Source organism: Phasianus colchicus, chromosome Z (assembly GCF_987193195.1).
Source record: "Phasianus colchicus chromosome Z, bPhaCol1.hap1.1, whole genome shotgun sequence".
NCBI lineage: Eukaryota > Metazoa > Chordata > Aves > Galliformes > Phasianidae > Phasianus > Phasianus colchicus.
The window spans coordinates 1,384,847-1,411,528 of NC_143476.1; the positions used below are offsets into that span (position 1 = coordinate 1,384,847).

Consider the following 26,682-nt stretch of genomic DNA (forward strand, 5'->3'; position numbering starts at 1 on the left):
TCCAAGCACCTTGGACGTTACTATACATTTATTCAATCATGAGGTAAGTCTGCTTCAGAAGCAATATAGAAAGCATAAAGGGGGAAGAAGATAATGTATTAGTGAAGACTTAACTAGTATTCATAAACTGAAAACTGTTAAACACTATGATGATTACAGAATTTCCCGGAGAAATGTCAAGTTCTTATCTGAATGCTAAATGCAACATCAGTTCACTTCTCACTGGGTTGAATGTTTTAAATATTTGGTAATAATAATGGTTCCTTAATTCTGACATTTAATATGAAAATATTAAAATTCCTGTGTTAGAGTACTTTTTTGTTAGAATGCCAGATGCTAAAGGGATGAAGTGGCACAAGAAAGCAAAATATCTCTGCTGATGGCAGGAAGGACTGTAAGGATGGAAAGGCTGGTGTTTGCCGTGGGAAGGGAACACGTCTGGTTTTCTTGTTCCCTTTGTCTTTGAGTGCCAGAAAAATAGAGGAGAGCGTGCCCTCACCTTGGACCCCTCCTGCCCTCTGCTGCTGAGATGGAGAAATGTCCCACCTCCTACAAGGACATCAGGACAAAGGTAAGTAATCAAAATATTTCCAGGCTGGCTGTACTTGTGGGCATCTGTTGCTGGAAAATTTAATGGCAGTAAACTGCCTAGATAATGACAGAATGAGGGTGACAATAGAATGGTACGTAATCACAGTGCAATGAAAAAAGTATGCAGGGTGCAGGAAGGGAGGTGTGGACATTCTGAGTTGCAACTCTTTATTTGCTCCAGAAAGCTCTATCAGAATGGAAGACTGAAGGAAATACTTTGAGGGGTTTTTTAATGTGACTGGATAAAAGATCCATGTGGCAAATTGAATAACTGAGTGGTAAAGGGACATAGATACCTCACTGTTTCATGGAACCTTTCAATTAAGCATCTGAGCACTGTGTACAGGACTTGGGAATATAAGTATTAGAGGATCATGGAATATCTGTATTTGGAAGGGACCTCGAGGATCATGTATTCCACCTCCTGGTTCCACACCGGACCTCCTATGGGTCAAGCCCTGTGTCTGAGAGCATTGTGCAAATGCTCTTTGGCCTTTGTCAGCTCAGTGCCAAACCACTGCCCTGGGGAGCCAGTGCCAAATTCCATGTATCTAGTTCATCCTACAGAATGATGCCAAGAACAGTTATAGAGATCGACTTACAAACAAAATTCTTGTCTTGAATTAATGGTACACTCACCATTTAAAAAAAAAAAAAGAAAAAAAAAAAATCAAAGCCACATTCTTACGCTGGCATTTTACAGTATTGTCAGATTTTTGTAATTCTGTTTTGTCATATAAGATTCTCTCATCGTGAAATAATGACCAAGTTCTCTTTTCAGATCTAAACATACAAATGCTGAAGGCAGCAGTGCTGTTCAAGAGTACATTACCAGCTCAAACACTGCTTTGGCTATAAAACTGAAGGCAGTCAGGAATTTTATCAAGGAGTTAGCATGTAAGTGTAGATTTAAAAGCAACCTGTATTGTTACTTAGAGTTTGATATAGTGTAATCCAATGCACAGTACTTGTAACGTGTGTTTTACAAAATGCTTTGCAATGTAGGCATCTATTAAGAAAAATGCTGCAAGTTCTAATATGTCCATGACCTTTTCAAACAGTTCCTTACTCCTACACATCACTACGAGTAGTTCTTCTGTCAGGAAGGATCACATGAGTAATTAACCTGTGACCTTAAGTTTGGAATTAAATGCATACAGTGGAAGTAAGAGCTGTGGGTTATTTTGCTCTTTCAGTGTTGAACAGCCGAGGTGTTTTGTTTTGGAGGGTGGACAGTGATGGGACACGTGGGGAATGGCTTTAAACTGAGACGAGGGGTGTTGAGGTTTAGGTTGGATGTGAGGAGGAAGTTTTTCAGCCAGAGGGTGGTGAGGCACTGGAACAGGTTGCCCAGGGAGGCTGTGGATGCCCCATCCCTGCAGGCATCCAAGGCCAGGCTGGATGTGGCTCTGGGCAGCCTGGGCTGCTGGTGGGCAGGTTAGAAAGCCCACAGGACTTTATTGCAGCCCTGGGTGCAGGGGGATCACTTCTCCTAGCATGCACACAGAAGAGCTGGAGCACACAGGTGATGTACATTCCACTTGTGAACATTCCTGCAATTGCAGAGAGCGTGCGCCTGTTCCAATCACTGCTGCACAGATTAAAAACTGATTGCAGATGAGCTGTTTTGGTATGGGGTTCTTGCCAACGGTCTGCAGTGGCTGTGTGATTCCTCGGGGAGTTGCTCTCCAGCCCAAAGGTCATGTCCTAAGTCGACCAGATCCCGTTTGTGTCCAGAAATGGCTGACAACAGATCAGCTGCTGGTCAAGTTTCTAACATCACACTGGCCTTGCTCCAGTGTCTGTGTCATCAGCCCCAGCACATACGCTGCACCTCTTCAAGGCTTTGCAACACTGAGACTCTGCACTTGGGCTCCAGACATCCTGCTGCACCAAGAGGTTATTCTAGCTTTGGTATCTTGCAACTTTGTATATAACTACATCACTGTAATCATAAATGTCTAGGAGAATGGAGATGGAGAAATTAATCTCCCTGTAATTCTCTGTACTGCAGCCCCGTGGTTGTCAACACCTAATGCAATATTGAAATTTCAGTTGAGAAATTGAAAGCTGCCCTTAACAAAAAAGCATCTGGATTTGTTACTGAAATCACACTGAGGATCAATAAATCCAAATGCTTCTAGCATAACCACGATTATAGGCAGTGTTTAGACAAGCTCTTACAGGAAAACCATGAACACAAGGCTAAAGAGAGACTAAGTGATGCACTCTGCAGGAATACTCATGGAAGTCTTCACAGTGCAGGAGTCTGATCTGATTACAGATGCTGTGCTTTAAGTACCCCTTATCATATCTTTTTTTTCACTGTTGTGCAGGGGTTGGACTCAGTGATCTCTGGAGGCTGGAGATGCTGTTTGCTAATGGCAGATGGAGATAGGAAAAGCAAGTCCAAGGCATGCTGTGCATAGCCACCACATGGCATCTGCACCATTTCCCCCTGCACCAAGGAGGAGCAGCTCACAAGCTTGGCCTGGGCCAGGGAAGGGAGCAGACAAACATCTGGACCGACCCCAAACGAGCTGGTTCTGCAGGTTGGGTGTCTTCTGCTGCTTGTCTCACATCCTGCTGCTCAGCGGTAGATTTGTTCCTGCTCAGTGCTAACAGGAAACTCACACAGCATTTCTGTTTCAGCTGTGCCAACGCTTTGATCCCTTGCTGCTTGGATGGGGCGTTTGAAGAATGATGCCTGTGCTGATGTCCAGCCAGGCTTTGGGGATGAGTCTCCACACCAGGGTACGACTGAAAGGACTGAGGGTTGGGGATCCAGCCAGGTCGAGTCCAGTGTGCTTTGCTCTTGTTCTTAGTGCTTGTTTTTGCTCAGGAGGGCAGGAGGTGAACCTCGTGAACCAATGCCTGCAGACGGGGTTTGGAGAGAAAGAGGTCCTGCAGGCCTTGTGTGACAGCCACGGAGCTGCAGCGAGGCTGCATCCGTGTAAAACACCAGAGATCCACGGAGGTGTGAAGGGGAGCTGTGGGCTGCAGTCACGCAGGAAGGGATGTGCATGCTCGGGGTTTGGTTGTTGTGTGTGTGTTAAGTGACTGTGATACCACTGCTGGGTCAGTGTGAGTGTACGGAACAAGTGTGACAGCCTTTTTGATGGAGCCCTGTGAAAGGAGTCCTATGGATTTGAGATCCAACTATCAGCCCGTGGGCATCATCCAGGAGTTGGGGTAGGGGATGAGGCAAGGGAAGTTGGGCTGAGAAAGGGATAAAGCAGTCTGGCAGCAGTTCTGTGTTTCTCCCATCTCCTGCTTTATTTCCTTCCAGGTGAAATAAATAGGTGCTGCAACATGCCCTTGAATGTAACAAAACCCACTCTAGTGTGGATTTGACATGGGCCCAGCACTGCAAGGTACGCTGCTGGGAGGAAGCGTCCATCTGGCTGAGGGCAGGAAGGCCCTCCAGAGGGATGCACTGAGGCCAGTTGTGCGAGGCTCAACAAGAGCAAGCGCCAGGTCCTGCGCTTTGGTCATGACGACCCCGTGCCAGCTTCTCCAGGATTTGGCTGGGGTAGAATTCCAAGCAGCCCCTGATTCCAGAACGTTGGGCTGGGCTGTTGGAATCTTCTGCCCTTGTGACTGGTCTTGCCTCCCCACCCTGTCCGTCGTGGTGGAGCAGCCTGGTGGCCCTCAGTGATGTCATAAGGGCTAGAATGAGGGGAGGAGCAGTGCGTGCTGCGTCCCTTCATTGGAGCGCTGGAGCTCTGACTGAGCAGCTCGCTTGTTGCACTTGTGCACCGACTGCGTCCCTTTGTCTTCACACCGTCCTGTGCAGCACCTTGTAGGTAAGCTGAGACAGTGTGGGAGAGACGGGGGGACAGTGAGTGCTGAGAACTGCTGGCTGGCGGAGCTCATAGGATCACATTATCTCCATCAGCAGAGGGGTGGCCATGAGGGACAGGGAGGTGATCGTCCCCCCCTGCTCTGCTCTTGTGAGGCCCCAGCTGCACTACAGTGTCCAGAAAGACAGGGAGCTGTTGGAGAGGGTCCAGAGGCGAGCCACAGAGATGATCAGGGGACAGGAGCACCTCCCCTGCAAAGACAGGCTGGGGGAGCTGGGCTTGTTCAGCCTGGAGAAATGAAGGCTGTGGGGTGACCTCATGGCAGCCTTCAGTACCTCAAGGGAGCCTAAAAAGAGGAGGGGAATCAACTCTTTGAAAGGGTAGATAACAGCAGGACAAGGGGAAACGGTTTTAAGTTGAAAACTTGAGTTTTTAAGTTGAGGGAGGGCAGACTTTGGATTTTCCGTCGTAGTCTTTGCTAAACCGTGGAAGCAAACTGACCTGCTCTTTCTCTCTCCTCTCTCCACCCTCTGCCTGCTTCCCTGCTGCAGCTTTTGCTCGTGGAAGATCAGAGCATAGTGACAAGGAACGGCTGCGGATTCGTGAGATTTCTCTCCCTCGTTCTGATCTCTTGCCAGGTACCTGCCATGGTTTGTCCCCCCACATGCTTTAGCAGCCCGTGACGCCCCGTGTTTAGTAACACAGCCTCATCCAGCTTTGATGGGACGCTGGTCACGTGTGGGTTTTCTCCACGTGCTCTGCAGCTCAGCCCTCAGAAGGATGCTGTCTGTGGTGCTGTGACCAGCTGGTCTACAGGAAACCAATCCCTTAGGCAAAGAGTCCCAGCCCCAGCTTGTGCAGAGCTGCACAGCATCACCAGGGACACCAGCAGGCGTGCTTGGGCTGTGTGAGTGTGCCCGACAGCTGTAGGGAGCACAGCAGAGATGTGAACAGAGAAAATAAAAGTGTGTTTCTTTTCAGTTCCAGCTTGTCACACCTACGCTGATGGCTGTGGCGTGCAGCGAGATCAGCTGTGGGCCTGACCTGGCATGGACAGAGGTAGAGTATGAAGCTCTGATTGGTCTTTGTTCCCTGACTGCAGCCAGCAGAGTGAGCCGCAGATGTGCTCTCCTGCTTTCCAAGAGAGCTCCTCTGTGGCAAGACAGTAGTGCAAGAGTGGCAAGTTTATAAAAGTACCAGAGCCATCTCGGGTGTTGTGTTTGTCCTCTACTGACTTTTCCCTTGAAATGGCTGCAGAAACAACAATCATTCTCTGCTCTGTTTGGCCTCGCTGTTGGTTGGACTGCTCAAGAGAGCTGCTTGGTGCTTGCAATGGCACTGTTTGCACCTTGTAACTGCAGCCGTAGCTTTGGTTTCCCTCTGCACGGTCTCCTAGCATCTGAAACAGTCAGCCTTCCTGCACAAAGAGCGCAGGAAAGGAGGGGGCAAAATGGACAAGGCCACCTGTCTGCGTCAGTGCCATTGCTGATTAGTCTGGGTGGGGAGAGATGCATCTTTGCATTGCCTGGCGTGTGCCTGCTGCACACCAGGGAGAGAAACAGCCGTTATTAGACTTGCAGTTCCTTCTGAAGTGCCCACGATAAGGACCGAGTGCATTTCCTGCAGCTTTCTCTGCAGATGTGCTCCTCACCTTGAAATCCTCCTTGTTGGTTCCCAGCTCCTCACCGTGGCCTGTGCTCTCTGTTTCAGGCTGAGAACAAGGGGAAGCCCCTGCTAGACCATGAGGTGGCACCTGTGAATGTTCCAGCTATTGCTGCTGCCCATGCTATTAAGAGATACGTTGCCCAGGCAGCGGATGAACTCTCCTTTGAGGTAAGCAGTTCAAGGCGTTCCTTGTTGCTCAATTTTACAATGGCAAATGCCTTCAGAGCTGCACTGGTGCAAGTGCTTTAATGCTCGGCGATGTTTGGCAGTGCAGAAGAATGCAGTCATTTGAGCTGTGCTTTCCTCCCAGCCGTGCTGAAGCTGGGATTGACGTTGCACTCTCTTGCAGGTGGGAGACATCGTGTGTGTCATCGACATGCCACCAAAGGAGCTGACCCCCTGGTGGAGAGGCAAGCTCGGCTTCCAGGTAGGCACAAGCTTCAGACTGGAGAGTGCAACTTCAGTAAAGGCAGGAATCTCAGCTTAGAGCTGCTCTGCCTGCACAGGACGCCTAGTGGACATAAACAGTTTCCCTGTGTCGGTGTCAGAGGACCTTGCCTTTGGCTGCAAATGTTGAAAAATTATTACCTTTATGCTGTGAACTATGGCCATTTTCTGCTGGATAGTCTTATGGAACGTCAGGCAAGCACGTTCCGAGGGAAATGTTACGTGCCTTTTGGTTTAACAGTTCAGACCTGAGAAGTGCTGCATGCAATAGTTGGCCTCTCTTCTTGTTATAGGTTGGATTTTTCCCAGGGGAGTGTGTGGAACTCATTAATAAGAACATTCCTGAGGCACTCATCAACTCTGTGCCAAAGCCAGGTACGGATGTTACATTTGATGGTGTGGGGAAGCAAAATGAAGTCTTTATTGGGGTGTGTTCCATGTTTAATACCTCCTTTATCCATGCCACATTGTCCTCTGTGTTGATGATTCTTCATGCACACCATGGGGCAGAGATTTGGCCCAATCCTCCTGATTTTATGATTGGACTTGGCAAAACTATAGAATCTTCATAGAATGGCTTGTGACGGAAGGGACCTCAGGGATCATCATGCTCCAACCCTCCTGCATCAGGCTGTACTGCCAGCCCCCACATTTATTGTCAGATTAGACCAGGCTGCCCAGGGCCCCACCATCTTGGCCTTGGGCTCTTCCAGGCATGGGGAAAATCACTTTTTGTATGTACTGGTTGGTAACGTTCTTCCCGTTCTGACGTGCTCTGTAGAATGTGCTGTGCTCGGCCTCGTCCAACGGAGCCAAACCTGAAATGACCTGGTTTCTTCCTTTTGTTGTGCAGTGCCCAAGAAACGCAGCAAGATCCTCACCTTCCTTCGTTCCTTGGTGAAGGCCCGCCCAAAGAAACCGACCGAGCGGGAGGTGGAGAAGGAAAGGGTGTTTGGCGGTGACCTGGGAGAGCATCTTCTCCACTCCGGTCGTGATGGTAAGGAGCTGCCCATTCCTGAGATCTTCCTCTGCTGGGCATCTAAAGAAGATGAAAGGGAGCTCATATCTAGCAGGGGGCAGGCTGATAGCCGTGGAGACACGTGTAATGGGAGTTGATGGCTGAAGGATCAAGTGAGGCGGATGCTCCTAAGAGACAAGCACATCTGTATTTGCTTCAGCCAAGCCTGGCTGGGCTTAGTGGATAGGATGTGAAGCACAGCCTGCAGCACGATTGAATCAGGAGCTCCACTGACGGCTGGCACGTGTTCTTTAGTCCCCCAGGTCCTCCAGAGCTGCGCTGAGTTCATTGAGCAGCACGGCGTGGTGCAGGGGATATACCGCCTGTCCGGCGTCGCGTCCAACATCCAGAGACTGCGGTAAGAGTGCTGCGACTGACACAGCCTGAGTGCATCTGGTGTGGCTTTGGGCTTGCCTTCCTCTCGCTCAACCGGGTTTGCGTCCCTCTCTCCAGGCAGGAATTTGAGTCGGAGCAGATTCCTGAGCTCACCGTCCGTGACATTCACAGCGTGAGCTCCCTCTGCAAGATGTACTTCAGGGAGCTCCCGAACCCTCTGCTCACCCACCAGCTGTACGGCAAGTTCTCGGTAAGCACAAGGCCACGTCTTTCATTTCCCTCTTCCTGGGCCTCTTGGCAGATGGCTGCAGCAGTGCCCCAGCTCGGAGGCCCTTTTGCTGTCAGCCCCACGAGGTTTACTCGCAGTGGTGTACTAGCCTGATTGGTGTCTCGCTCCCTTTCTGCACTACTCCAGGATGCTGTTGGTGCCGCTACAGAGGAGGAGCGGCTGCTCAGAATGCAGGACGTCATCCAGCAGCTGCCCGCTCCTCACTACAGGTCAGTGCTGCCCTCAGCCTGCTGAGCTCAGTCCTGCTGCATTGCAGAGGGCAATGATGCGGTTCCAGGCTCTGTCTCACGCCGGCAACACGATGCCTGTGTATGCTGAAGGGTTGAAGGCTCCATGGGCTTACTTTATGGGGTCAGTTCCTGGGCACGGGGGCACGCTTGGTGCAGCTGATGGCTGCGGCTGTGCTGTGCTGGGGCTTGGTGCTGCAGCGTGGCACTCAGTCAAGTTGGATCTACTTCATCTTCTGTGACAGTAGCAATCACAAGAAGTAGCATGAATGGAGGTTTGCTTTCTGAATTGCAGCACAGCATGCTCGTTGGTGCTGAACGTTTGCTTCTCTTGTTTTCCAGGACACTGGAGTTCCTGATGAGACACTTGGCGTGTCTGGCTGGGAGCTCCACGGTAACAAACATGCATGCCAAGAACCTAGCCATTGTGTGGGCTCCAAACCTCTTAAGGTAAACTTCTGGTTCTGTTTCAACACTTCCTCTGTTCTCCAGTTAAGAAAAGCAGTCTTCCCTTTTTCTCCATCAAATGTGCTCTTCTGTAAAATCTGTGGCTGACAGAAGTGCAGGAGCCTGGGCTGTTCTCCATCCCCATGGGCACAATGTCTAGGTGACAATTTCTGCAGTCTTGTTGAGATGGGACTGACGTGTCCTTGATCATCCAGGGGAATTTCTGCAGTGGCATCACTGATTGCCCACTGCGGAAGTCTCCAGAGCCTCAGCTGACAGCTTTTGGCTGCAACAATTCAGACTCGGGGAAACGGTCTTGGAGAAATGACTTCTAAAATCTGCCTTTTCTACAGATCACAGCAGAACGAGTCTGCCTGCGCCAGCGGAAGAGCTGCCTGCATGGAGCTGCAGATGCAGTCGGATGTGGTGGAATTCATCATCAACCACACAGACGTCCTCTTCTGCTCCAAATCCGGAGCAGACATTGCAGATGCAGCAGGTGAGTGTCTTCCTCCATTAGCTTGATCTTGACCTGACACCTTGATCAAATGCAGGCCTTCTCCAGGACCTCTGAGATACTCTTTTACCATCAAGGGGACTACAGACCTCTGGGCTTCCATTAGGGTATGGCATCCTGTTGCTGGATGCTGAGAATGTCCAAGCCCAAACTTCACAAGGAGGAAACTGTCATTATTATGTTTGCACGCAGGAGAAGCTTGATGCAAGCGTTGCAGCGAAGCTTTCTCAGTTCCCTGCCCCTTTTATCTAGGGGTGAGCTCTCTTAATGATGACCATGTCCTTTGCCATAAACAGACCTCTGCCCACATGGTTATTTTGGGCTCCTCTTCTTCCAGTGGCTCGGATAAGCAAGCCTGAGAAAAATACAGCACCTCCCCCAGAACCGTGGTGGCTGTGCTGCTGCTTTCTGATCCTCACTCTTACCTGTGCTTTTCCCTGACAGGGCACAATTCTCTCCCAGGGCCCAAGTCTGTGGGGGTCTCTTCTGCTGCCACAAAGCTGCTCAGCCTGGAGGAGGCACAGGCACAGAGGCGAGGCCACAGCACCTCTTCTGTGGTAACAGAGAGCAGCAGGGACATTGAAGTGGAAGAAAGCCCTGCAGCTGGGCAGGGCAAATTCCACACTGTCATCGACTTTCCATCTGACAGGTAAAGAGGACTTTCTTTTCCAGCACCTAGCATCATTGTTTGGGTGGGTTTTTGTGTTTTCCTGCAGAAACCAGGCAGTGCTAGGAACAAGCAACTGCTGCCAAGAGCTCAGTGCAGCTCTTCCCTCACCCTTCACCACGCACGACTCACAGCGTTGGCTGTTTTCTCTCTCCAGACAAAATCCACACAGCAAGAAGTAGGAATCACCAGCTAGCAGTTGGTGTTGCTGCTTCAGCCTCAGAAAGCCATCCTCTGGCAGCAAACGCCAACTGCAGCGCAATGCCAGGCAGCCCTCAGAAACAGCAGTGGTAGTCCTGGCAGGTAAGGGTGCAAATGCAGCTTCCAAATCCCTGCTTTTCAGGAGCATAGAATTCAAGCTTGCTCTGCACTTGTATCTCTTTCTGGCGTTCCAGCCCCTGCCCAACATCTTCAGTTCACCCCTGATCAAGAACCACTGTCGTAATTCAGCTTGTGAAAGTTTGACACTAACCCCTGTGTATCCTTTCTAGGTGAATCGAGCCCTTGCCAACCCACAAGATCCAGGGCAAGTAGCGAGGATGCTCTCTGTGCTTCCATCAGTGGAGAGCTCTTAGGAAGCACAAATTGCTGCAGTTCCAACAGCAGCCTTCCGTCTGACAACATTAATGGAGAGAAGGAGCTCATCGAAGTTCATGCCCTCATTACACCTGGCTCTGCTCAAAATGCTGACCTGGGCCTGCCAGAAACCACAGTCACCAGCCTGGATTGTAACCAGGAGTCTCTGCAGTGCAGGCCATCCCAAGAGCAGTGTGAGTGCCCCAACAGCAGCACCTCCATGCAGGAGCAGGTCAGTGTCAGTGAGGAGGAGCAGAGCCTCTTGCAGGAGGACTTTCAATCAGGCCTCCAGTCCCAGGCATCAGAGAGCAGCACTGAGAGCTCTGAGCCACTCTCTCCATGACAAGACAGGATGAGTCCCATCTTCACCGTGGACCTCTCACACCCTCCTGTCCTTTATATAATAATAAAAGCACACTCGTGCTCAATCAACGCCTTGACTGCCTCCAGAGTCTTCATTCACACGGACTGGGATGAATGCAGCACACAGCAAGGCACCCCAGCTTGCAATGCTGTGGCTGTGGGGTGCGTGCAGCACAGCTCCGGGTTTGTTCCTGTTTTGTCTGGCTTTGGGATGTCTGCAGGGGGAGCTCTGCTACCATTTGGCATGGTAGCAAATAATCTCTCGCATCCTGGATGCTGCTCATGATACTCCCAAGCTTCCTGGCTGTGGCTTTGTGATGCTTTTCAGGGCTTTCTGATGCATTTTGATGCCTTGGATGTTGCTTAACACCTCCCTCCTCCCATCATGTCCTTTCCTGGCTCCCATCTACGAACTGGCCCTGCAGATCATCTCCAGACCTGTCATCAGCACACTGCGGCAGGAGAAGCTCCCCCTGGCAAACGTCAGGCAGTACTGCTTGGTCTGCAGCTCAGTGGCCATTTCCCCTTTAGGCGGCTCCTGCAGAAGAATCAGGCAGCAGAAGAATTTGCTCACCCTGCAGCACACAAATGCTACGAAAGCAGAAACAACCTGGGAATCTCTGGGTCTGCAAGACTTCACAGACACTCACCGACTGTGTCTGATGGTTCCCTCCCATCCTTGATTTCCGTCTCCCCTTCTCCACATCGGATCCCACTGCTGAGCCATGATCAAGCTGCCCAGTGTGGCAGAGCATCGTGCAGAACCGTGCTGGCACCTCCTCCCCTTCCTCTCCTGCAACCTCACCCGCTTCTCTGACAGACCTGCTGATCCCACGCGTCCCATCGGGATGCTCTGGCACAGGATGTGCCCCTAACCCAAAGCTCCTTCCCACCCTCCCAAGAAAAATTAAACAGGTTTTCTGCCTCCTCTGCTTGATTTCATGTGGCAGGGATGGAGAGCTCTTCAGCTCTGAGCAAGTTTTTTTCTGAGAAAGTGACCAGCTCTTTTCCATCCCTTTGCCCCTACAAAGAGTTGTCCAGAGCATCTCGTCCAAGAATTCCTGGAACAGCTTGCAGCTGGCTCTCCTGAAGTTCAGGCTCCTGCCTTTGCTTCCTGCCAGGCCCGCATTCCTTGAGATCACCAACTCAAGGAGGGCATGGTCACTGCAGCCCTGACCGCCTCCTGTCATAACCCCTGGTGTGCACCATGTCCAGCAATGCTTCCCTTCTGCTTGCTGTGCCCAATGCCTGCACCACAGAGTGATTCTCACTGCACTCCAGGAGTCTGTCAGATTGCTTGCAGCCAGCCATGCTGATTTCCCAGACTGACTGGAATCCCCCATCAGGATGAGAGTCAGTGAGTGCGATGCTTCTGCTGGCTGCAGTAAGCAGCTCCCACCAACAGGCTCTCTTTCCAGGCGGCTGTAGCAGACCCTCACCTCCAGAAGCCCTGCACTGCTGCACTTCCTAATTTTACCCACAAGTTCACAACCTGCTCATGGCTCTTCTTAGTTCTTTGCAGTCAACTTCTCATCATAGGGGGCAAATCCCTTGCCTTCCAGAATTCCGTAGTATCAATTGTGTCTCCTTTATGTCAGGATTTTTTTTCTTTCTTTTCTTTTTCCATTTTCTAGGTAGGAAAATGAATTTCTGAGCCAGGAGAAGCAGAAGTGAAACAGTCTTCCTGGCACTGCTCAGGTTGCAGGAGTTGCCAAGTGCTCCTCAGGTAATGTGTGCTGAAGAGCTGACCTTGGTGGCAGGGGCTGTGGCTGCATTTTGTGCCTGTCATGCGGGAATCCAAGAAAGCCTATTCAGAGCAGGAGCTGCAGAGCGAGATAAACATCACGAGAAGGTAAGGCTGAGAAGCAAGGACACCTCCAGAAAGAAGAGAAAAACTGAGTCAAGTGAGCTGCGTGACGGCCGTGTGATGCTGACCATGATTGGAGGAAGAGCGCATGGCTGGGAATGACTGATGGCTCTGGTTGGATGGGTGCCTGTGTGCACAGAGGTAAGGAGTGTTTGTGGGATGTTTTGCTGGCATCTAACGGCTGTAAGGGGAAGTCAAGAGAGAAAACTTGTGAATGCATAGAAGGGATGTTAAAATCTGGAACAGACTGTTTGGATCATTCACAGCTGAGTCCGTGCCAGATTGCCACACTGTCAGAACCTGGGGCCTAGGATTTTCCTTTAAGAGTGCCAACTGCTCATTTTAAATGATAAAAAGTAACATTGATAGAAGCTTCCCTCCTTGCATTAGAATAAGGCATTGATATTTGATGTTTCTGTCTTTCCATTCCTTTAGCAGCCTGGGTGTTGATGCAGCTGCATGCATCTGCTGCCCTCCCCTTCTGTTTTGTGTAAAAGAACAGTAAAATATGCAATCAGTGTGAGATCTTTCTGAAGTATTTTACTTTATTTGCCCCTAGGCTGCAATGGCTGGGAAATGGCAGTGTCACCCAGGAGCCCACACGGCGACCTGATGTCTCATTGTTGGGGTCTATTGGAAACCACCACGATGACAAAAGAATGCCTGGGATTCCTCCGGCCCAAATGCCAAACCTTGCACTTGGCTGTGCTGAACCTCATGAGGTTCACCCAGGCCCACCTCTCAAGTCTGCTGAGCTCAAACAGATGTCATTTTTCTCGTGTCCTTCCATTCCGAGTCCATCTGTTCCCCAAAGCAAAAGAATTTGGAGGGAACCACCGACAGTTATGTGAGCGATTTCAGCGTCTATTTCTGATCATGGCAACAACTTCAGAGGTCACACTTAATTTACGGTGCCCGTTGTAATTCTGACCAAGGCTGCAGTTGCAGCTGACTTCCCAAGGCTGCAAGACGTGGTGGTGACACAGCCTTGTGCTTCTGCATTGGTGCTCATCCCACGTTTCCTTTCTCTGTCTCGCAGGTCAGCTCCTGCTGGAAGCAGATGGTATCCCAGTGTGAATGAAGGTCAGTGCAGGAGCAGCTGCTGATGGGAGGAAGGAAGTCCATGCTGAAGAGCTCTGAAGCATCTGCAGGTATGGTTCTGGAGGAGGCAGCAGTGATGTCGGAGGGCTCCCCAGCAGGAAGCTGTCTCATCCAAATGCTTGCTGAGTGGTTGGAAGGGAGCTTTCTGCATGACAGCAGCACCAGCTGCTTGCTTCAAATGCTGCAAAGACAAGGATTAGCACGAGTTCCAGTATCTACAGTATCATCACGAATCACGATAGGATTACAATGTGTCCTCATACAAACGCAGCCACTTCTCTCTGAGTCCAAAGGCTGTTTGGAAAGCATCTTTGAGGTCTCTCACACCAAACCACTGCTGCCCGTGTGGGATCTGACTCATTAGGGTGTAGGGGTTAGGAACCACAGGCTGTCTTTTGAGAACGGGTTCAGTCATTTCCTTACATCTTGCACCAGCCGATACGTGCCGTCTGCCTTCCGTGCCGACAGGATTGGGGTGTTATAAGGCAACAGGTTTGAAACAAGGTTCCAGAAGACATCCTTAACCAGTGTCTGTGTTACAGCTTTTAGACCCACTCTCCCTTCTAAGGCTATGGGATATTGTTGCTGTTTCACAGCTCCACTCCCTCCTTGGGCAGTTCTTTGTAAAAGAAAATTGTGAGTCCACCCCGATTTCCTTCCCCTGCCCACACCTTTGGATTCATTTCTTCTCATCACCAGCTGTTAACACATTCATTGACCCCTGATATGTGTTTAACAGACTTGCAGCTGTAATCCTCATTTAACTGTTAAATCTCTCCCCCATAAATCGGTCCCTGCTTCAGGCACAGAGAACAATTGCCCTGCAACTATTTTATCTTTCCATTTTAGTTCTGTGGTCTCCAAGAGTGGAGCTGTCATTTCTGATCCCTCAGCCCCAGTTACGCACAACAGCCACATCCAGATACATGTCTGGTACCTCTGAACTAGCTAATGCTGTAGGATGGAATGTTGTTTCTGCACTGGCTATCAAATGTGGGATTGCTCTGAAGCAGTACAGCACGATGTGTTTTGTAATTTGCCCTTAGAAACAGTTTGAAAAAGTAGAAAGACTTTATTAGTATTAGTAAAAAGAAGCTATTTCATAACATGTTTTAGAAATACAGTTGTTCAATCATGTGATCAATTCTCACTTACAGAACTGTAATAGTTACAAATTGCATGGGTATAGTATTAAGGACCAGAAAGCATGTTGTAAGGCCATTCTGTTTGGATAGGAGAAGCTCAGCAAAAGAAAAACAGACTCCAAAGAAGCCAGGGCCTCCACACAAGGCCGAACTGACTCACTCTGTGGGCAGGTTGGGATGCAACAGGCAGGCATCAAGAGACTCCCCTCTGTCCTCCTTCCAAACTTCTCTCTCTTCAGGGATGAGCAGGTGTCCAGAAATAGTGGCCAAGTGTTGATAAGCAGCTGTCAGGCGTTCAATAATTAGCAGTATACCTGCTGAGCTAGCAACAATTGGTGTTTAGCCAGTCACACACACACACACAGAATGGCCCGGGTTGGAAGGGACCTCAAGGATCAGGAATCTCCAACTCCCTCCCACAGGCAGGGCCACCAACCTCTGTACCATTGCACATATGAACATTGCTGGACAGAAACAGCAGTGTGGGAAAAATCTGTATGCTGTGGATGAAAAGGGTGAATCAGAATGGCTTAACAGTTGTCCCACAAGGAAAAGCAATCCCTTACCTGCTGTGCCATGCTCATGGCAGCAGAAATGCAGATGCCAGCAGCTGATACCCACAAGGACAGCCAGCCTGGACTTATTTTCATTACATACCTTTGTCCTGATGTCCTTCTAGAAGCTGGGACATTTCACCATCTCAGCAGAAGAGGGCAGGGGAGTTACAAGGTGAGGGCCCACTCTCCCCTGTTTATCTGGCACTCAAAGAGAAAGAGAAAATGAAAACCAGATGTGTTTCCCTGCCCATGGCAAACACCAGCCTTTTCATCCTTACAGTCCTTCCTGACATCAGCAGCAATGGAAACAACATCCCACTCACCTTTGCCATGTCTGGCAGAGGTTGCAGCTCTGTCTATTGCATCCCTCTAGCTTTCAAGTCAAGAGCTCCTGTGTCACACAAAGAAAAGCAATCTGTTACCTGCTGTGCCATGCTCATGTCAGCAGCAATGCAGATGCCAGCAGCTGATGCCCACAAGGACAGCCAGCCTGGACTTATTTTCATTACATACCTTTGTCCTGATGTCCTTCCAGAAGCTGGGACATTTCTCCCTCTCAGCAGCAGAGGGCAGGAGAGTTGCAAGGTGAGGGCACACTCTCCCCTGTTTATCTGGCACTCAAAGAGAAAGAGAAAATGAAAACCAGATGTGTTTTTCTGCCCATGGCAAACACCAGCCTTTCCATCCATACAGTCCTTCCTGACATCAGCACTAATTGAAACAACATCCCACTCACCTTTGCCATTTCTGGCAGAGGTTGCAGCTCTTGCTATTGCATCCCTCTAGCTGTCAAGTCAAGAGCTCCTGTGTCACACCAGGAAAAGCAATCTGTTACCTGCTGTGCCATGCTCATGTCAGCAGCAATGCAGATGCCAGCAGGTGATGCCCACAAGGACTGCCAGCCTGGACTTATTTTTATAACATATCTTTGTCCTGATGTCCTTCCAGAAGCTGGGACATTTCTCCCTCTCAGCAGCAGAGGGCAGGAGAGTTGCAAGGTGAGGGCACACTCTCCCCTGTTTATCTGGCACTCAAAGAGAAAGAGAAAATGAAAACCAGATGTGTTTCCCTGCCCATGGCAAACACCAGCTTTTCCATCCTTACAGTCCTTCCTGACATCAGCACTAATTGAAACAACATCCCACTCACCTTTGCCATGTCTGGCAGAGGTTGCAGCTCTATCTATTGCATCCCTCTCGCTTTCAACTCAAAAGCTCCTGTTTCACACAAGGAAAAGCAATCTTTTACCTGCTTTGCCATGCTCATGGCAGCAGCAATGCAGATGCCAGCAGCTGATGCCCACAAGGACAGCCAGCCTGGACTTATTTTCATTACATATCTTTGTCCTGATGTGCTTCTAGAAGCTGGGACATTTCACCATCTCAGCAGAAGAAGGCAGGGGAGTTGCAAGGTGAGGGCACACTCTCCCCTGTTTATCTGGCACTCAAAGAGAAAGAGAAAATGAAAACCAGATGTGTTTCCCTGCCCATGGCAAACACCAGCCTTTCCATCCTTACAGTCCTTCCTGACATCAGCACTAATTGAAACAACATCCCACTCACCTTTGCCATGTCTGGCAGAGGTTGCAGCTCTGTCTATTGCATCCCTCTAGCTGTCAAGTCAAGAGCTCCTGTGACACACCAGGAAAAGCAATCTGTTACCTGCTGTGCCATGCTCATGTCAGCAGCAATGCAGATGCCAGCAGGTGATGCCCACAAGGACTGCCAGCCTGGACTTATTTTCATTACATATCTTTGTCCTGATGTCCTTCTAGAAGCTGGGATATTTCACCATCTCAGCAGAAGTAGGCAGGGGAGTTGCAAGGTGAGGGCACACTCTCCCCTGTTTATCTGGCACTCAAAGAGAAAGAGAAAATGAAAACCAGATGTGTTTCCCTGCCCATGGCAAACACCAGCCTTTCCATCCTTACAGTCCTTCCTGACATCAGCACTAATTGAAACAACATCCCACTCACCTTTGCCATAACTGGCAGAGGTTGCAGCTCTGTCTATTGCATCCCTCTCGCTTTCAACTCAAAAGGTCCTGTGTCACACCAGGAAAAGCAATCTGTTACCTGCTGTGCCATGCTCATGGCAGCACCAATGCAGATGCCAGCAGCTGATGCCCACAAGGACAGCCAGCCTGGACTTATTTTCATTACATATCTTTGTCCTGATGTGCTTCTAGAAGCTGGGACATTTCACCATCTCAGCAGAAGAAGGCAGGGGAGTTACAAGGTGAGGGCACACTCTCCCCTGTTTATCTGGCACTCAAAGAGAAAGAGAAAATGAAAACCAGATGTGTTTTTCTTCCCATGGCAAACACCAGCCTTTCCATCCTTACAGTCCTTCCTGACATCAGCACTAATTGAAACAATATCCCACTCACCTTTGCCATGTCTGGCAGAGGTTGCAGCTCTGTCTATTGCATCCCTCTAGCTTTCAAGTCAAGAGCTCCTGTGTCACACAAGGAAAAGCAATCTGTTACCTGCTGTGCCATGCTCATGTCAGCAGCAATGCAGATGCCAGCAGGTGATGCCCACAAGGACTGCCAGACTGGACTTATTTTTATAACATATCTTTGTCCTGATGTCCTTCCAGAAGCTGGGACATTTCTCCCTCTCAGCAGCAGAGGGCAGGAGAGTTGCAAGGTGAGGGCACACTCTCCCCTGTTTATCTGGCACTCAAAGAGAAAGAGAAAATGAAAACCAGATGTGTTTCCCTGCCCATGGCAAACACCAGCCTTTCCATCCTTACAGTCCTTCCTGACATCAGCAGCAATGGAAACAACATCCCACTCACATTTGACATGTCTGGCAGAGGTTGCAGCTCTGTCTATTGCATCCCTCTAGCTGTCAAGTCAAGAGCTCCTGTGTCACACCAGGAAAAGCAATCTTTTACCTGCTGTGCCATGCTCATGGCAGCAGCAATGCAGATGCCAGCAGCTGATGCCCACAAGGACTGCCAGCCTGGAGTTATTTTCATTACATACCTTTGTCCTGATGTCCTTCTAGAAGCTGGGACATTTCTCCCTCTCAGCAGCAGAGGGCAGGAGAGTTGCAAGGTGAGGGCACACTCTCCCCTGTTTATCTGGCACTCAAAGAGAAAGAGAAAATGAAAACCAGATGTGTTTCCCTGCCCATGGCAAACACCAGCCTTTCCATCCTTACAGTCCTTCCTGACATCAGCACTAATTGAAACAACATCCCACTCACCTTTGCCATGTCTGGCAGAGGTTGCAGCTCTGTCTATTGCATCCCTCTCGCTTTCAACTCAAAAGCTCCTGTGTCACACAAGGAAAAGCAGCCTTTTACCTGCTTTGCCATGCTCATGGCAGCAGCAATGCAGATGCCAGCAGCTGATGCCCACAACGACGGCCAGCCTGGACTTATTTTCATTACATATCATTGACCTGATGTCCTTCCAGAAGCTGGGACATTTCTCCCTCTCAGCAGAAGACGGCAGGGGAGTTACAAGGTGAGGGCACACTCTCCCCTGTTTATCTGGCACTCAAAGAGAAAGAGAAAATGAAAACCAGATGTGTTTCCCTGCCCATGGCAAACACCAGCCTTTCCATCCTTACAGTCCTTCCTGACATCAGCACTAATTGAAACAACATCCCACTCACCTTTGCCATGTCTGGCAGAGGTTGCAGCTCTGTCTATTGCATCCCTCTAGCTTTCAACTCAAAAGCTCCTGTGTCACACAAGGAAAAGCAATCTGTTACCTGCTGTGCCATGCTCATGTCAGCAGCAATGCAGATGCCAGCAGCTGATGCCCACAAGGACTGCCAGCCTGGACTTATTTTTATAACATATCTTTGTCCTGATGTCCTTCCAGAAGCTGGGACATTTCTCCCTCTCAGCAGCAGAGGGCAGGAGAGTTGCAAGGTGAGGGCACACTCTCCCCTGTTTATCTGGCACACAAAGAGAAAGAGAAAATGAAAACCAGATGTGTTTTTCTGCCCATGGCAAACACCAGCCTTTCCATCCTTACAGTCCTTCCTGACATCAGCACTAATTGAAACAACATCCCACTCACCTTTGCCATGTCTGGCAGAGGTTGCAGCTCTATCTATTGCATCCCTCTAGCTGTCAAGTCAAGAGCTCCTGTGTCACACTAGGAAAAGCAATCTGTTACCTGCTGTGCCATGCTCATGTCAGCAGCAATGCAGATGCCAGCAGCTGATGCCCACAAGGACTGCCAGCCTGGACTTATTTTCATTACATACCTTTGTCCTGATGTGCTTCTAGAAGCTGGGACATTTCACCATCTCAGCAGAAGAAGGCAGGGGAGTTACAAGGTGAGGGCACACTCTCCCCTGTTTATCTGGCACTCAAAGAGAAAGAGAAAATGAAAACCAGATGTGTTTCCCTGCCCATGGCAAACACCAGCCTTTCCATCCTTACAGTCCTTCCTGACATCAGCACTAATTGAAACAACATCCCACTCACCTTTCCATGTCTGGCAGAGGTTGCAGCTCTGTCTATTGCATCCCTCTAGCTTTCAAGTCAAGAGCTCCTGTGACACACAAGGAAAAGCAATCTTTTACCTGCTGTGCCATGCTCATGTCAGCAGCAATGCAGATGCCAGCAGCTGATGCCCACAAGGACTGCCAGCCTGGACTTATTTTCATTACATACCTTTGTCCTGATGTCCTTCCAGGAGCTGGGACATTTCTCCCTCTCAGCAGCAGAGGGCAGGAGAGTTGCAAGGTGAGGGCACACTCTCCCCTGTTTATCTGGCACTCAAAGAGAAAGAGAAAATGAAAACCAGATGTGTTTCCCTGCCCATGGCAAACACCAGCCTTTCCATCCTTACAGTCCTTCCTCACATCAGCAGCAATGGAAACAACATCCCACTCACATTTGACATGTCTGGCAGAGGTTGCAGCTCTGTCTATTGCATCCCTCTAGCTTTCAAGTCAAGAGCTCCTGTGTCACACCAGGAAAAGCAATCTTTTACCTGCTGTGCCATGCTCATGGCAGCAGCAATGCAGATGCCAGCAGCTGATGCCCACAAGGACTGCCAGCCTGGACTTATTTTCATTACATACCATTGTCCTGATGTCCTTCCAGAAGCTGGGACATTTCTCCCTCTCAGCAGCAGAGGGCAGGAGAGTTGCAAGGTGAGGGCACACTCTCCCCTGTTTATCTGGCACTCAAAGAGAAAGAGAAAATGAAAACCAGATGTGTTTCCCTGCCCATGGCAAACACCAGCCTTTCCATCCTTACAGTCGTTCCTGACATCAGCACTAATTGAAACAACATCCCACTCACCTTTGCCATGTCTGGCAGAGGTTGCAGCTCTGTCTATTGCATCCCTCTCGCTTTCAACTCAAAAGCTCCTGTGTCACACAAGGAAAAGCAACCTTTTACCTGCTTTGCCATGCTCATGGCAGCAGCAATGCAGATGCCAGCAGCTGATGCCCACAAGGACTGCCAGCCTGGACTTATTTTCATTACATACCTTTGTCCTGATGTCCTTCTAGAAGCTGGGACATTTCACCATCTCAGCAGAAGAAGGCAGGGGAGTTACTAGGTGAGGGCACACTCTCCCCTGTTTATCTGGCACTCAAAGAGAAAGAGAAAATGAAAACCAGATGTGTTTTTCTGCCCATGGCAAACACCAGCCTTTCCATCCTTACAGTCCTTCCTGACATCAGCAGCAATGGAAACAACATCCCACTCACCTTTGCCATAACTGGCAGAGGTTGCAGCTCTGTCTATTGCATCCCTCTAGCTGTCAAGTCAAGAGCTCCTGTGTCACAACAGGAAAAGCAATCTTTTACCTGCTGTGCCATGCTCATGTCAGCAGCAATGCAGATGCCAGCAGCTGATGCCCACAAGGACTGCCAGCCTGGACTTATTTTCATTACATACCTTTGTCCTGATGTCCTTCCAGAAGCTGGGACATTTCTCCCTCTCAGCAGCAGAGGGCAGGAGAGTTGCAAGGTGAGGGCACACTCTCCCCTGTTTATCTGGCACTCAAAGAGAAAGAGAAAATGAAAACCAGATGTGTTTCCCTGCCCATGGCAAACACCAGCCTTTCCATCCTTACAGTCCTTCCTGACATCAGCACTAATTGAAACAACATCCCACTCACCTTTGCCATGTCTGGCAGAGGTTGCAGCTCTGTCTATTGCATCCCTCTAGCTTTCAAGTCAAGAGCTCCTGTGTCACACAAAGAAAAGCAATCTTTTACCTGCTGTGCCATGCTCATGTCAGCAGCAATGCAGATGGCAGCAGCTGATGCCCACAAGGACAGCCAGCCTGGACTTATTTTCATTACATATCTTTGTCCTGATGTGCTTCTAGAAGCTGGGACATTTCACCATCTCAGCAGAAGAAGGCAGGGGAGTTACAAGGTGAGGGCACACTCTCCCCTGTTTATCTGGCACTCAAAGAGAAAGAGAAAATGAAAACCAGATGTGTTTCCCTGCCCATGGCAAACACCAGCCTTTCCATCCTTACAGTCCTTCCTGACATCAGCAGCAATGGAAACAACATCCCACTCACCTTTGCCATGTCTGGCAGAGGTTGCAGCTCTGTCTATTGCATCCCTCTAGCTTTCAAGTCAAGAGCTCCTGTGTCACACCAGGAAAAGCAATCTGTTACCTGCTGTGCCATGCTCATGTCAGCAGCAATGCAGATGCCAGCAGCTGATGCCCACAAGGACTGCCAGCCTGGACTTATTTTTATAACATATCATTGTCCTGATGTCCTTCCAGAAGCTGGGACATTTCTCCCTCTCAGCAGCAGAGGGCAGGAGAGTTGCAAGGTGAGGGCACACTCTCCCCTGTTTATCTGGCACTCAAAGACAAAGAGAAAATGAAAACCAGATGTGTTTTTCTGCCCATGGCAAACACCAGCCTTTCCATCCTTACAGTCCTTCCTGACATCAGCACTAATTGAAACAACATCCCACTCACCTCTGCCATGTCTGGCAGAGGTTGCAGCTCTATCTATTGCATCCCTCCAGCTGTCAAGTCAAGAGCTCCTGTGTCACACAAGGAAAAGCAATCTTTTACCTCCTTTGCCATGCTCATGGCAACACCAATGCAGATGCCAGCAGCTGATGCCCACAAGGACAGCCAGCCTGGACTTATTTTCATTACATACCTTTGTCCTGATGTCCTTCCAGGAGCTGGGACATTTCTCCCTCTCAGCAGCTGAGGGCAGGAGAGTTGCAGGGTGAGGGCACACTCTCCCCTGTTTATCTGGCACTCAAAGAGAAAGAGAAAATGAAAACCAGATGTGTTTCCCTGCCCATGGCAAACACCAGCCTTTCCATCCTTACAGTCCTTCCTGACATCAGCACTAATTGAAACAACATCCCACTCACCTTTGTGAAGTCTGGCAGAGGTTGCAGGTCTTTCTATTGCATCCTTCTTTCTTTCAAGTCAAGAGCTCCTGTGTCACACAAGGAAAAGCAGTCTGTTACCTGCTGTGCCATGCTCATGGCAGCAGCAATGCAGATGGCAGCAGCTGATGCCCACAAGGACAGCCAGCCTGGACTTATTTTCATTACATATCTTTGTCCTGATGTCCTTCTAGAAGCTGGGACATTTCACCATCTCAGCAGCAGAGGGCAGGGGAGTTACAAGGTGAGGGCACACTCTCCCCTGTTTATCTGGCTCTCAAAGAGAAAGAGAAAATGAAAACCAGATGTGTTTCCCTGCCCATGGCAAACACCAGCCTTTCCAGGGAGGGTGATACTCTTTCTATTATACCCCTCTGGCTTTGAATTCACCAGTGCTTGTGTCACACAAGGATATGCAAGATTCCACCTGTTCTGCCATTCCCATAGCAACAACTATGCAGATGTCAGCAGCTGATGCCCACAAGGACAGCCAACCTGGACTTATTTTCATTACATATCTTTGTCCTGAAGTCTTTCTAGAAGGTTGAACACTTCTCCATCTCTGCTGCAATGGTCAAAAAGGGTCCAAGTTTAGGGCACACTCTCCTCATGGCCTCTTGCACTCAAAGACAAAGGGAACATGAAAACCAGAAGTGTTTCTTTGCCCATGGCAGACACTAGCCTTTCCATCCTGACAGTCCTTCCTACAATCACCTGGAATTGAAACAACATCCCCCACATCTCTTTTTTGAACTTATTCATTCATGAATGAGAATAATGAGAATTTTTCTGTAAATCTTATTTCTGCATGGAAACAATCTGATAACCGGAGCTTTTTTCTCTAAAACAATCCAGGAAATTTGCATTGCTTATCTATGTACGCAAAATGTTTTGTCCTTTCATCTCAAATATCAATTCATATAGCAAAATAATATAGAAAATATATTTACAGACATTTTTGGACATAGATTACTTCTGGTCATGTGGGAAAGATTCCCTAAGCTGCAATCATGAAATTCTTTTATCATTTTCTCTGATTTAGCCAGTGTTACTAAAAGGGAAATAAGACACAGGCTTTTGATAGCAGCTGCCAATTTAAGAACGATAATAACTTTTATTATTCTTGGCTAAGATCAAAGTCCCGCATTTCAGGATTATCTCCAGCTCCGAAAGTATAATTAACAGTTTTGGATAGCCACATTATTATATAGCAATATTGTCTTCCTGCAAGAAATTTCATTGTTTTGACACGTGCCACAGGTTGTTAATAGATTGACTGATTGCCATTTATTTTTTTTATTGGCTTATGATGACTACAGAAAATTATACAGCAGCACCATAAAAACTTTAAATCCTATCCCATGTATCTGCACTCATACGAAAATCATATTGGAAAGCATTGGTGAAACTAAGATTACAAAATAAAGCAGAGGACAATTTCAGTGAAAGCCTGCAGGTTTCACAGCTCTGCCCATTTCAACCCCCTGAAGACATCCACGGGTTTCCTGCTGTGGGACACAGGCACTCACCTGCAGCTCAGCAGTGCCTGCTCATGCCTGTGCACACCTTCAGGCTGGAACCAAGCAAATCCTCAGCAAAGACATCAGTACACTTTTGTTAGGATGACTTTCATAAAGAAGCATCAAATATTTCTTCACGAGAAATACTGCAAGTCCCTTTGACACTAGCCCTTATTTTAAATGTTTAGATTTATGCTTCATTCAGGCGTGCTGTCACTCCCAAAAAGATTTTTATTCTTTTGCTTTTCATTCTGAGGAACACAGTGATTTCTGCCTTGATTACTGACTGTAGGCACAGCAATACTCCTGCACCTTCGGGGAAACAGCAAATCCATCTCTTTCACACCCTACTTCTATCAAGCTCATTCACCTTACAAGGTATTTATTGCAAGCAGCTCTTCCAGAAATGGAGATTAACAGAACCTGCAACCCAGGACACCTCAGTAAGCCAGTACTTTTCATCTCCTGAAGGTGTAGGTAGACACAGAGCTGGAACATCTTTTCCAGAGCTGTGTGATGCTGTCTCATCTCTGCTCCTTTACTGTTGACTCAGTGTCACTTCTTATCTAACCTGGTTGCATCCCAGGATTTCTGGTGCCAAAAATAAACTGACAGCTTTCATCACTAGTTAAAAGGAAACTGCAATAGGAAAAGCAATTTTTCTGATTTCTCTGTTGATCAAAGATGCTTCATGCAAGCCTGATGCGGTAGAAACAATATCAGCTTTAGAATGACAGTCATTAGAGCAGAATCCTTTCACTGATGAAATCCCACAGTCCTGATTCATACAACACTGACACTGGAGGACACAGTAGTTTAGATGAGAGCGCATTAAAAATGACTAAGTTAAGCTCTCAGAAATAGCAAAGAGTGACAAGTATGAAAAAAAGAAGTTGCAGAAACTGCTTCAGTTTGGCACTCTGGCATAAAGTATGACAACACACAACCTGCCTGTGCAGTTCCAGAAGCAGAAGAAAGCCGTCAACCAAGACTTGTTCTCATCTGCTCTGAAAGTCCACTGGGACAAGGCCACTTTTCTCTGACGTGCTTCCAGAAGTATCACTTCTGAGCACTGTGCCAGGGAGTTACAAGATACTGTTTGTGTGTACAGAGGAGAAAAAGACGTCTGTCTGGAAACAGACTTGGTGAAGGAGAAGCAGCATTTTCCAGAGTACTTCAGAAAGAACTGAGCACTGCCCCAAGAGCTTCAGAGCGGCAGGCTGTCACAGTGTGCCAACCAGCTCAGCTGTGAGTTGGCACTGAAGCTGCACCACAGGGAGAACAAAGCCCCCTGTGCACCCTTGGAGAGCCAAGGGTTGGAGATTCATGAACCTTGAGCTCCTTTCCAACCCGGGCCATGCTGTGATTCTGGGATTCTCACCTTTGCCTCATCTGGCAGAGGGAGGCAGCTCTTTCTCTTGTCTCCCTATGGCTGTCAGGTCACCAGGGCCAGTGTCACACAGGGAACTGCAAACACTGTGTGTGCTGTGCCCTGCCCATGGCAGCACAGAGGCAGCTGCCAGCAGCTGATGCCCACAAGGACAGCCAGCCTGGACTTCCTTTGATTCCTTCCCTTTGGATCAGCGTCCTTCAGGAAGGCGGAACATCTCTCCAGCTGAGCAGCAGAGGACAGCAGGGCTTCGTTGTCTGGGCATGTTCTCTTCTGGCCCTCTGGCCCTCACAGACACAGGAGGAGGACACAGAGGCTGCTGTAACACAGCCAGCCCTGCCTCTCAGGTCAGCTCTCAGGCCATCCTCTCTCCCCTCAGCAGCAGCTCACTGTTCTGCACTCCTCTGGCCTGGGCTGGCAGAGGTGTGCAGCAGTTCTGCTGATCTCCCAGTGCTGGCCATGTCTGCAGTGCCTGTGTGAAAGACACAGGAAGCTGCCAGCATTGCACTGCTCTGCTGTGCCCCTGCCATCACCGAGTTTGCTGTCAGCAGCTGCTGCTACACGTCCATTCAGGCACAGGCCTTTCCTTCCTGGCCCTCTTTCCCCCCCTCTCTCCTCTGCTCTCTCTCGTGCTCCCCTTTGGCCTGGGCTGGCTGAGCAGTGCAGGCCTTGTTGTTGCTCCCTGGGCCAACTACGTCACGGTTCCCCGTGACTCTGCCAGCTGCTCTGACACAGCGACTGCGTCCTCAGTGTGGATTCCAGAATGCGACAGACGTCCAGAGAAGACTTCCAGGG

The 26,682-nt window shown here is 49.2% G+C and overlaps 1 protein-coding gene and 4 long non-coding RNA genes across 8 annotated transcripts; 2 read left to right on the forward strand and 3 right to left on the reverse strand.

Annotated features, from left to right (window-relative positions):
* The first annotated feature begins 412 nt into the window (after positions 1 to 412).
* Positions 413 to 3,299, forward strand: LOC149912164 (uncharacterized). Its single transcript, XR_016462306.1, has 4 exons — positions 413 to 571; positions 1,373 to 1,488; positions 2,928 to 3,143; positions 3,244 to 3,299. It is a non-coding gene; the product is annotated as an uncharacterized LOC149912164 (long non-coding RNA).
* Positions 3,300 to 3,921: 622 nt separating this feature from the next.
* Positions 3,922 to 10,635, forward strand: LOC149912165 (rho GTPase-activating protein 32-like). The gene is made up of 15 exons (XM_090131263.1): positions 3,922 to 4,397; positions 4,946 to 5,032; positions 5,376 to 5,453; positions 6,105 to 6,227; positions 6,409 to 6,486; positions 6,800 to 6,881; positions 7,360 to 7,503; positions 7,780 to 7,882; positions 7,978 to 8,110; positions 8,276 to 8,358; positions 8,719 to 8,826; positions 9,177 to 9,322; positions 9,785 to 9,989; positions 10,165 to 10,310; positions 10,499 to 10,635. Exons 3-14 carry the CDS (start codon positions 5,400 to 5,402, stop codon positions 10,187 to 10,189), a joined length of 1,284 nt encoding a protein of 427 aa, XP_089987389.1. The 5' UTR covers positions 3,922 to 4,397; positions 4,946 to 5,032; positions 5,376 to 5,399; the 3' UTR covers positions 10,190 to 10,310; positions 10,499 to 10,635.
* A 4,385-nt stretch (positions 10,636 to 15,020) lies between these two features.
* LOC149912166 (uncharacterized) lies at positions 15,021 to 22,297 on the reverse strand. 4 transcript variants are annotated; one of them, XR_016461584.1, is made up of 8 exons: positions 22,134 to 22,297; positions 21,498 to 22,014; positions 16,353 to 16,420; positions 16,130 to 16,227; positions 15,940 to 16,007; positions 15,717 to 15,814; positions 15,496 to 15,559; positions 15,021 to 15,381 (listed from the first exon to the last, which is right to left on the reverse strand). It is a non-coding gene; the product is annotated as an uncharacterized LOC149912166 (long non-coding RNA). The 4 variants fall into 4 exon arrangements; XR_016461586.1 differs by lacking the exon at positions 22,134 to 22,297 and having other exon boundaries at positions 15,021 to 15,373; positions 21,498 to 22,120; XR_016461585.1 differs by lacking the exon at positions 22,134 to 22,297 and having other exon boundaries at positions 15,021 to 15,376; positions 21,498 to 22,120.
* Positions 17,697 to 18,976, reverse strand: LOC149912167 (uncharacterized). The gene is made up of 3 exons (XR_016461587.1): positions 18,608 to 18,976; positions 18,005 to 18,072; positions 17,697 to 17,885 (listed from the first exon to the last, which is right to left on the reverse strand). It is a non-coding gene; the product is annotated as an uncharacterized LOC149912167 (long non-coding RNA).
* On the reverse strand, positions 19,003 to 21,254 carry LOC149912168 (uncharacterized). The gene is made up of 3 exons (XR_016461590.1): positions 21,085 to 21,254; positions 20,259 to 20,549; positions 19,003 to 19,734 (listed from the first exon to the last, which is right to left on the reverse strand). It is a non-coding gene; the product is annotated as an uncharacterized LOC149912168 (long non-coding RNA).
* Positions 22,298 to 26,682: the final 4,385 nt, after the last annotated feature.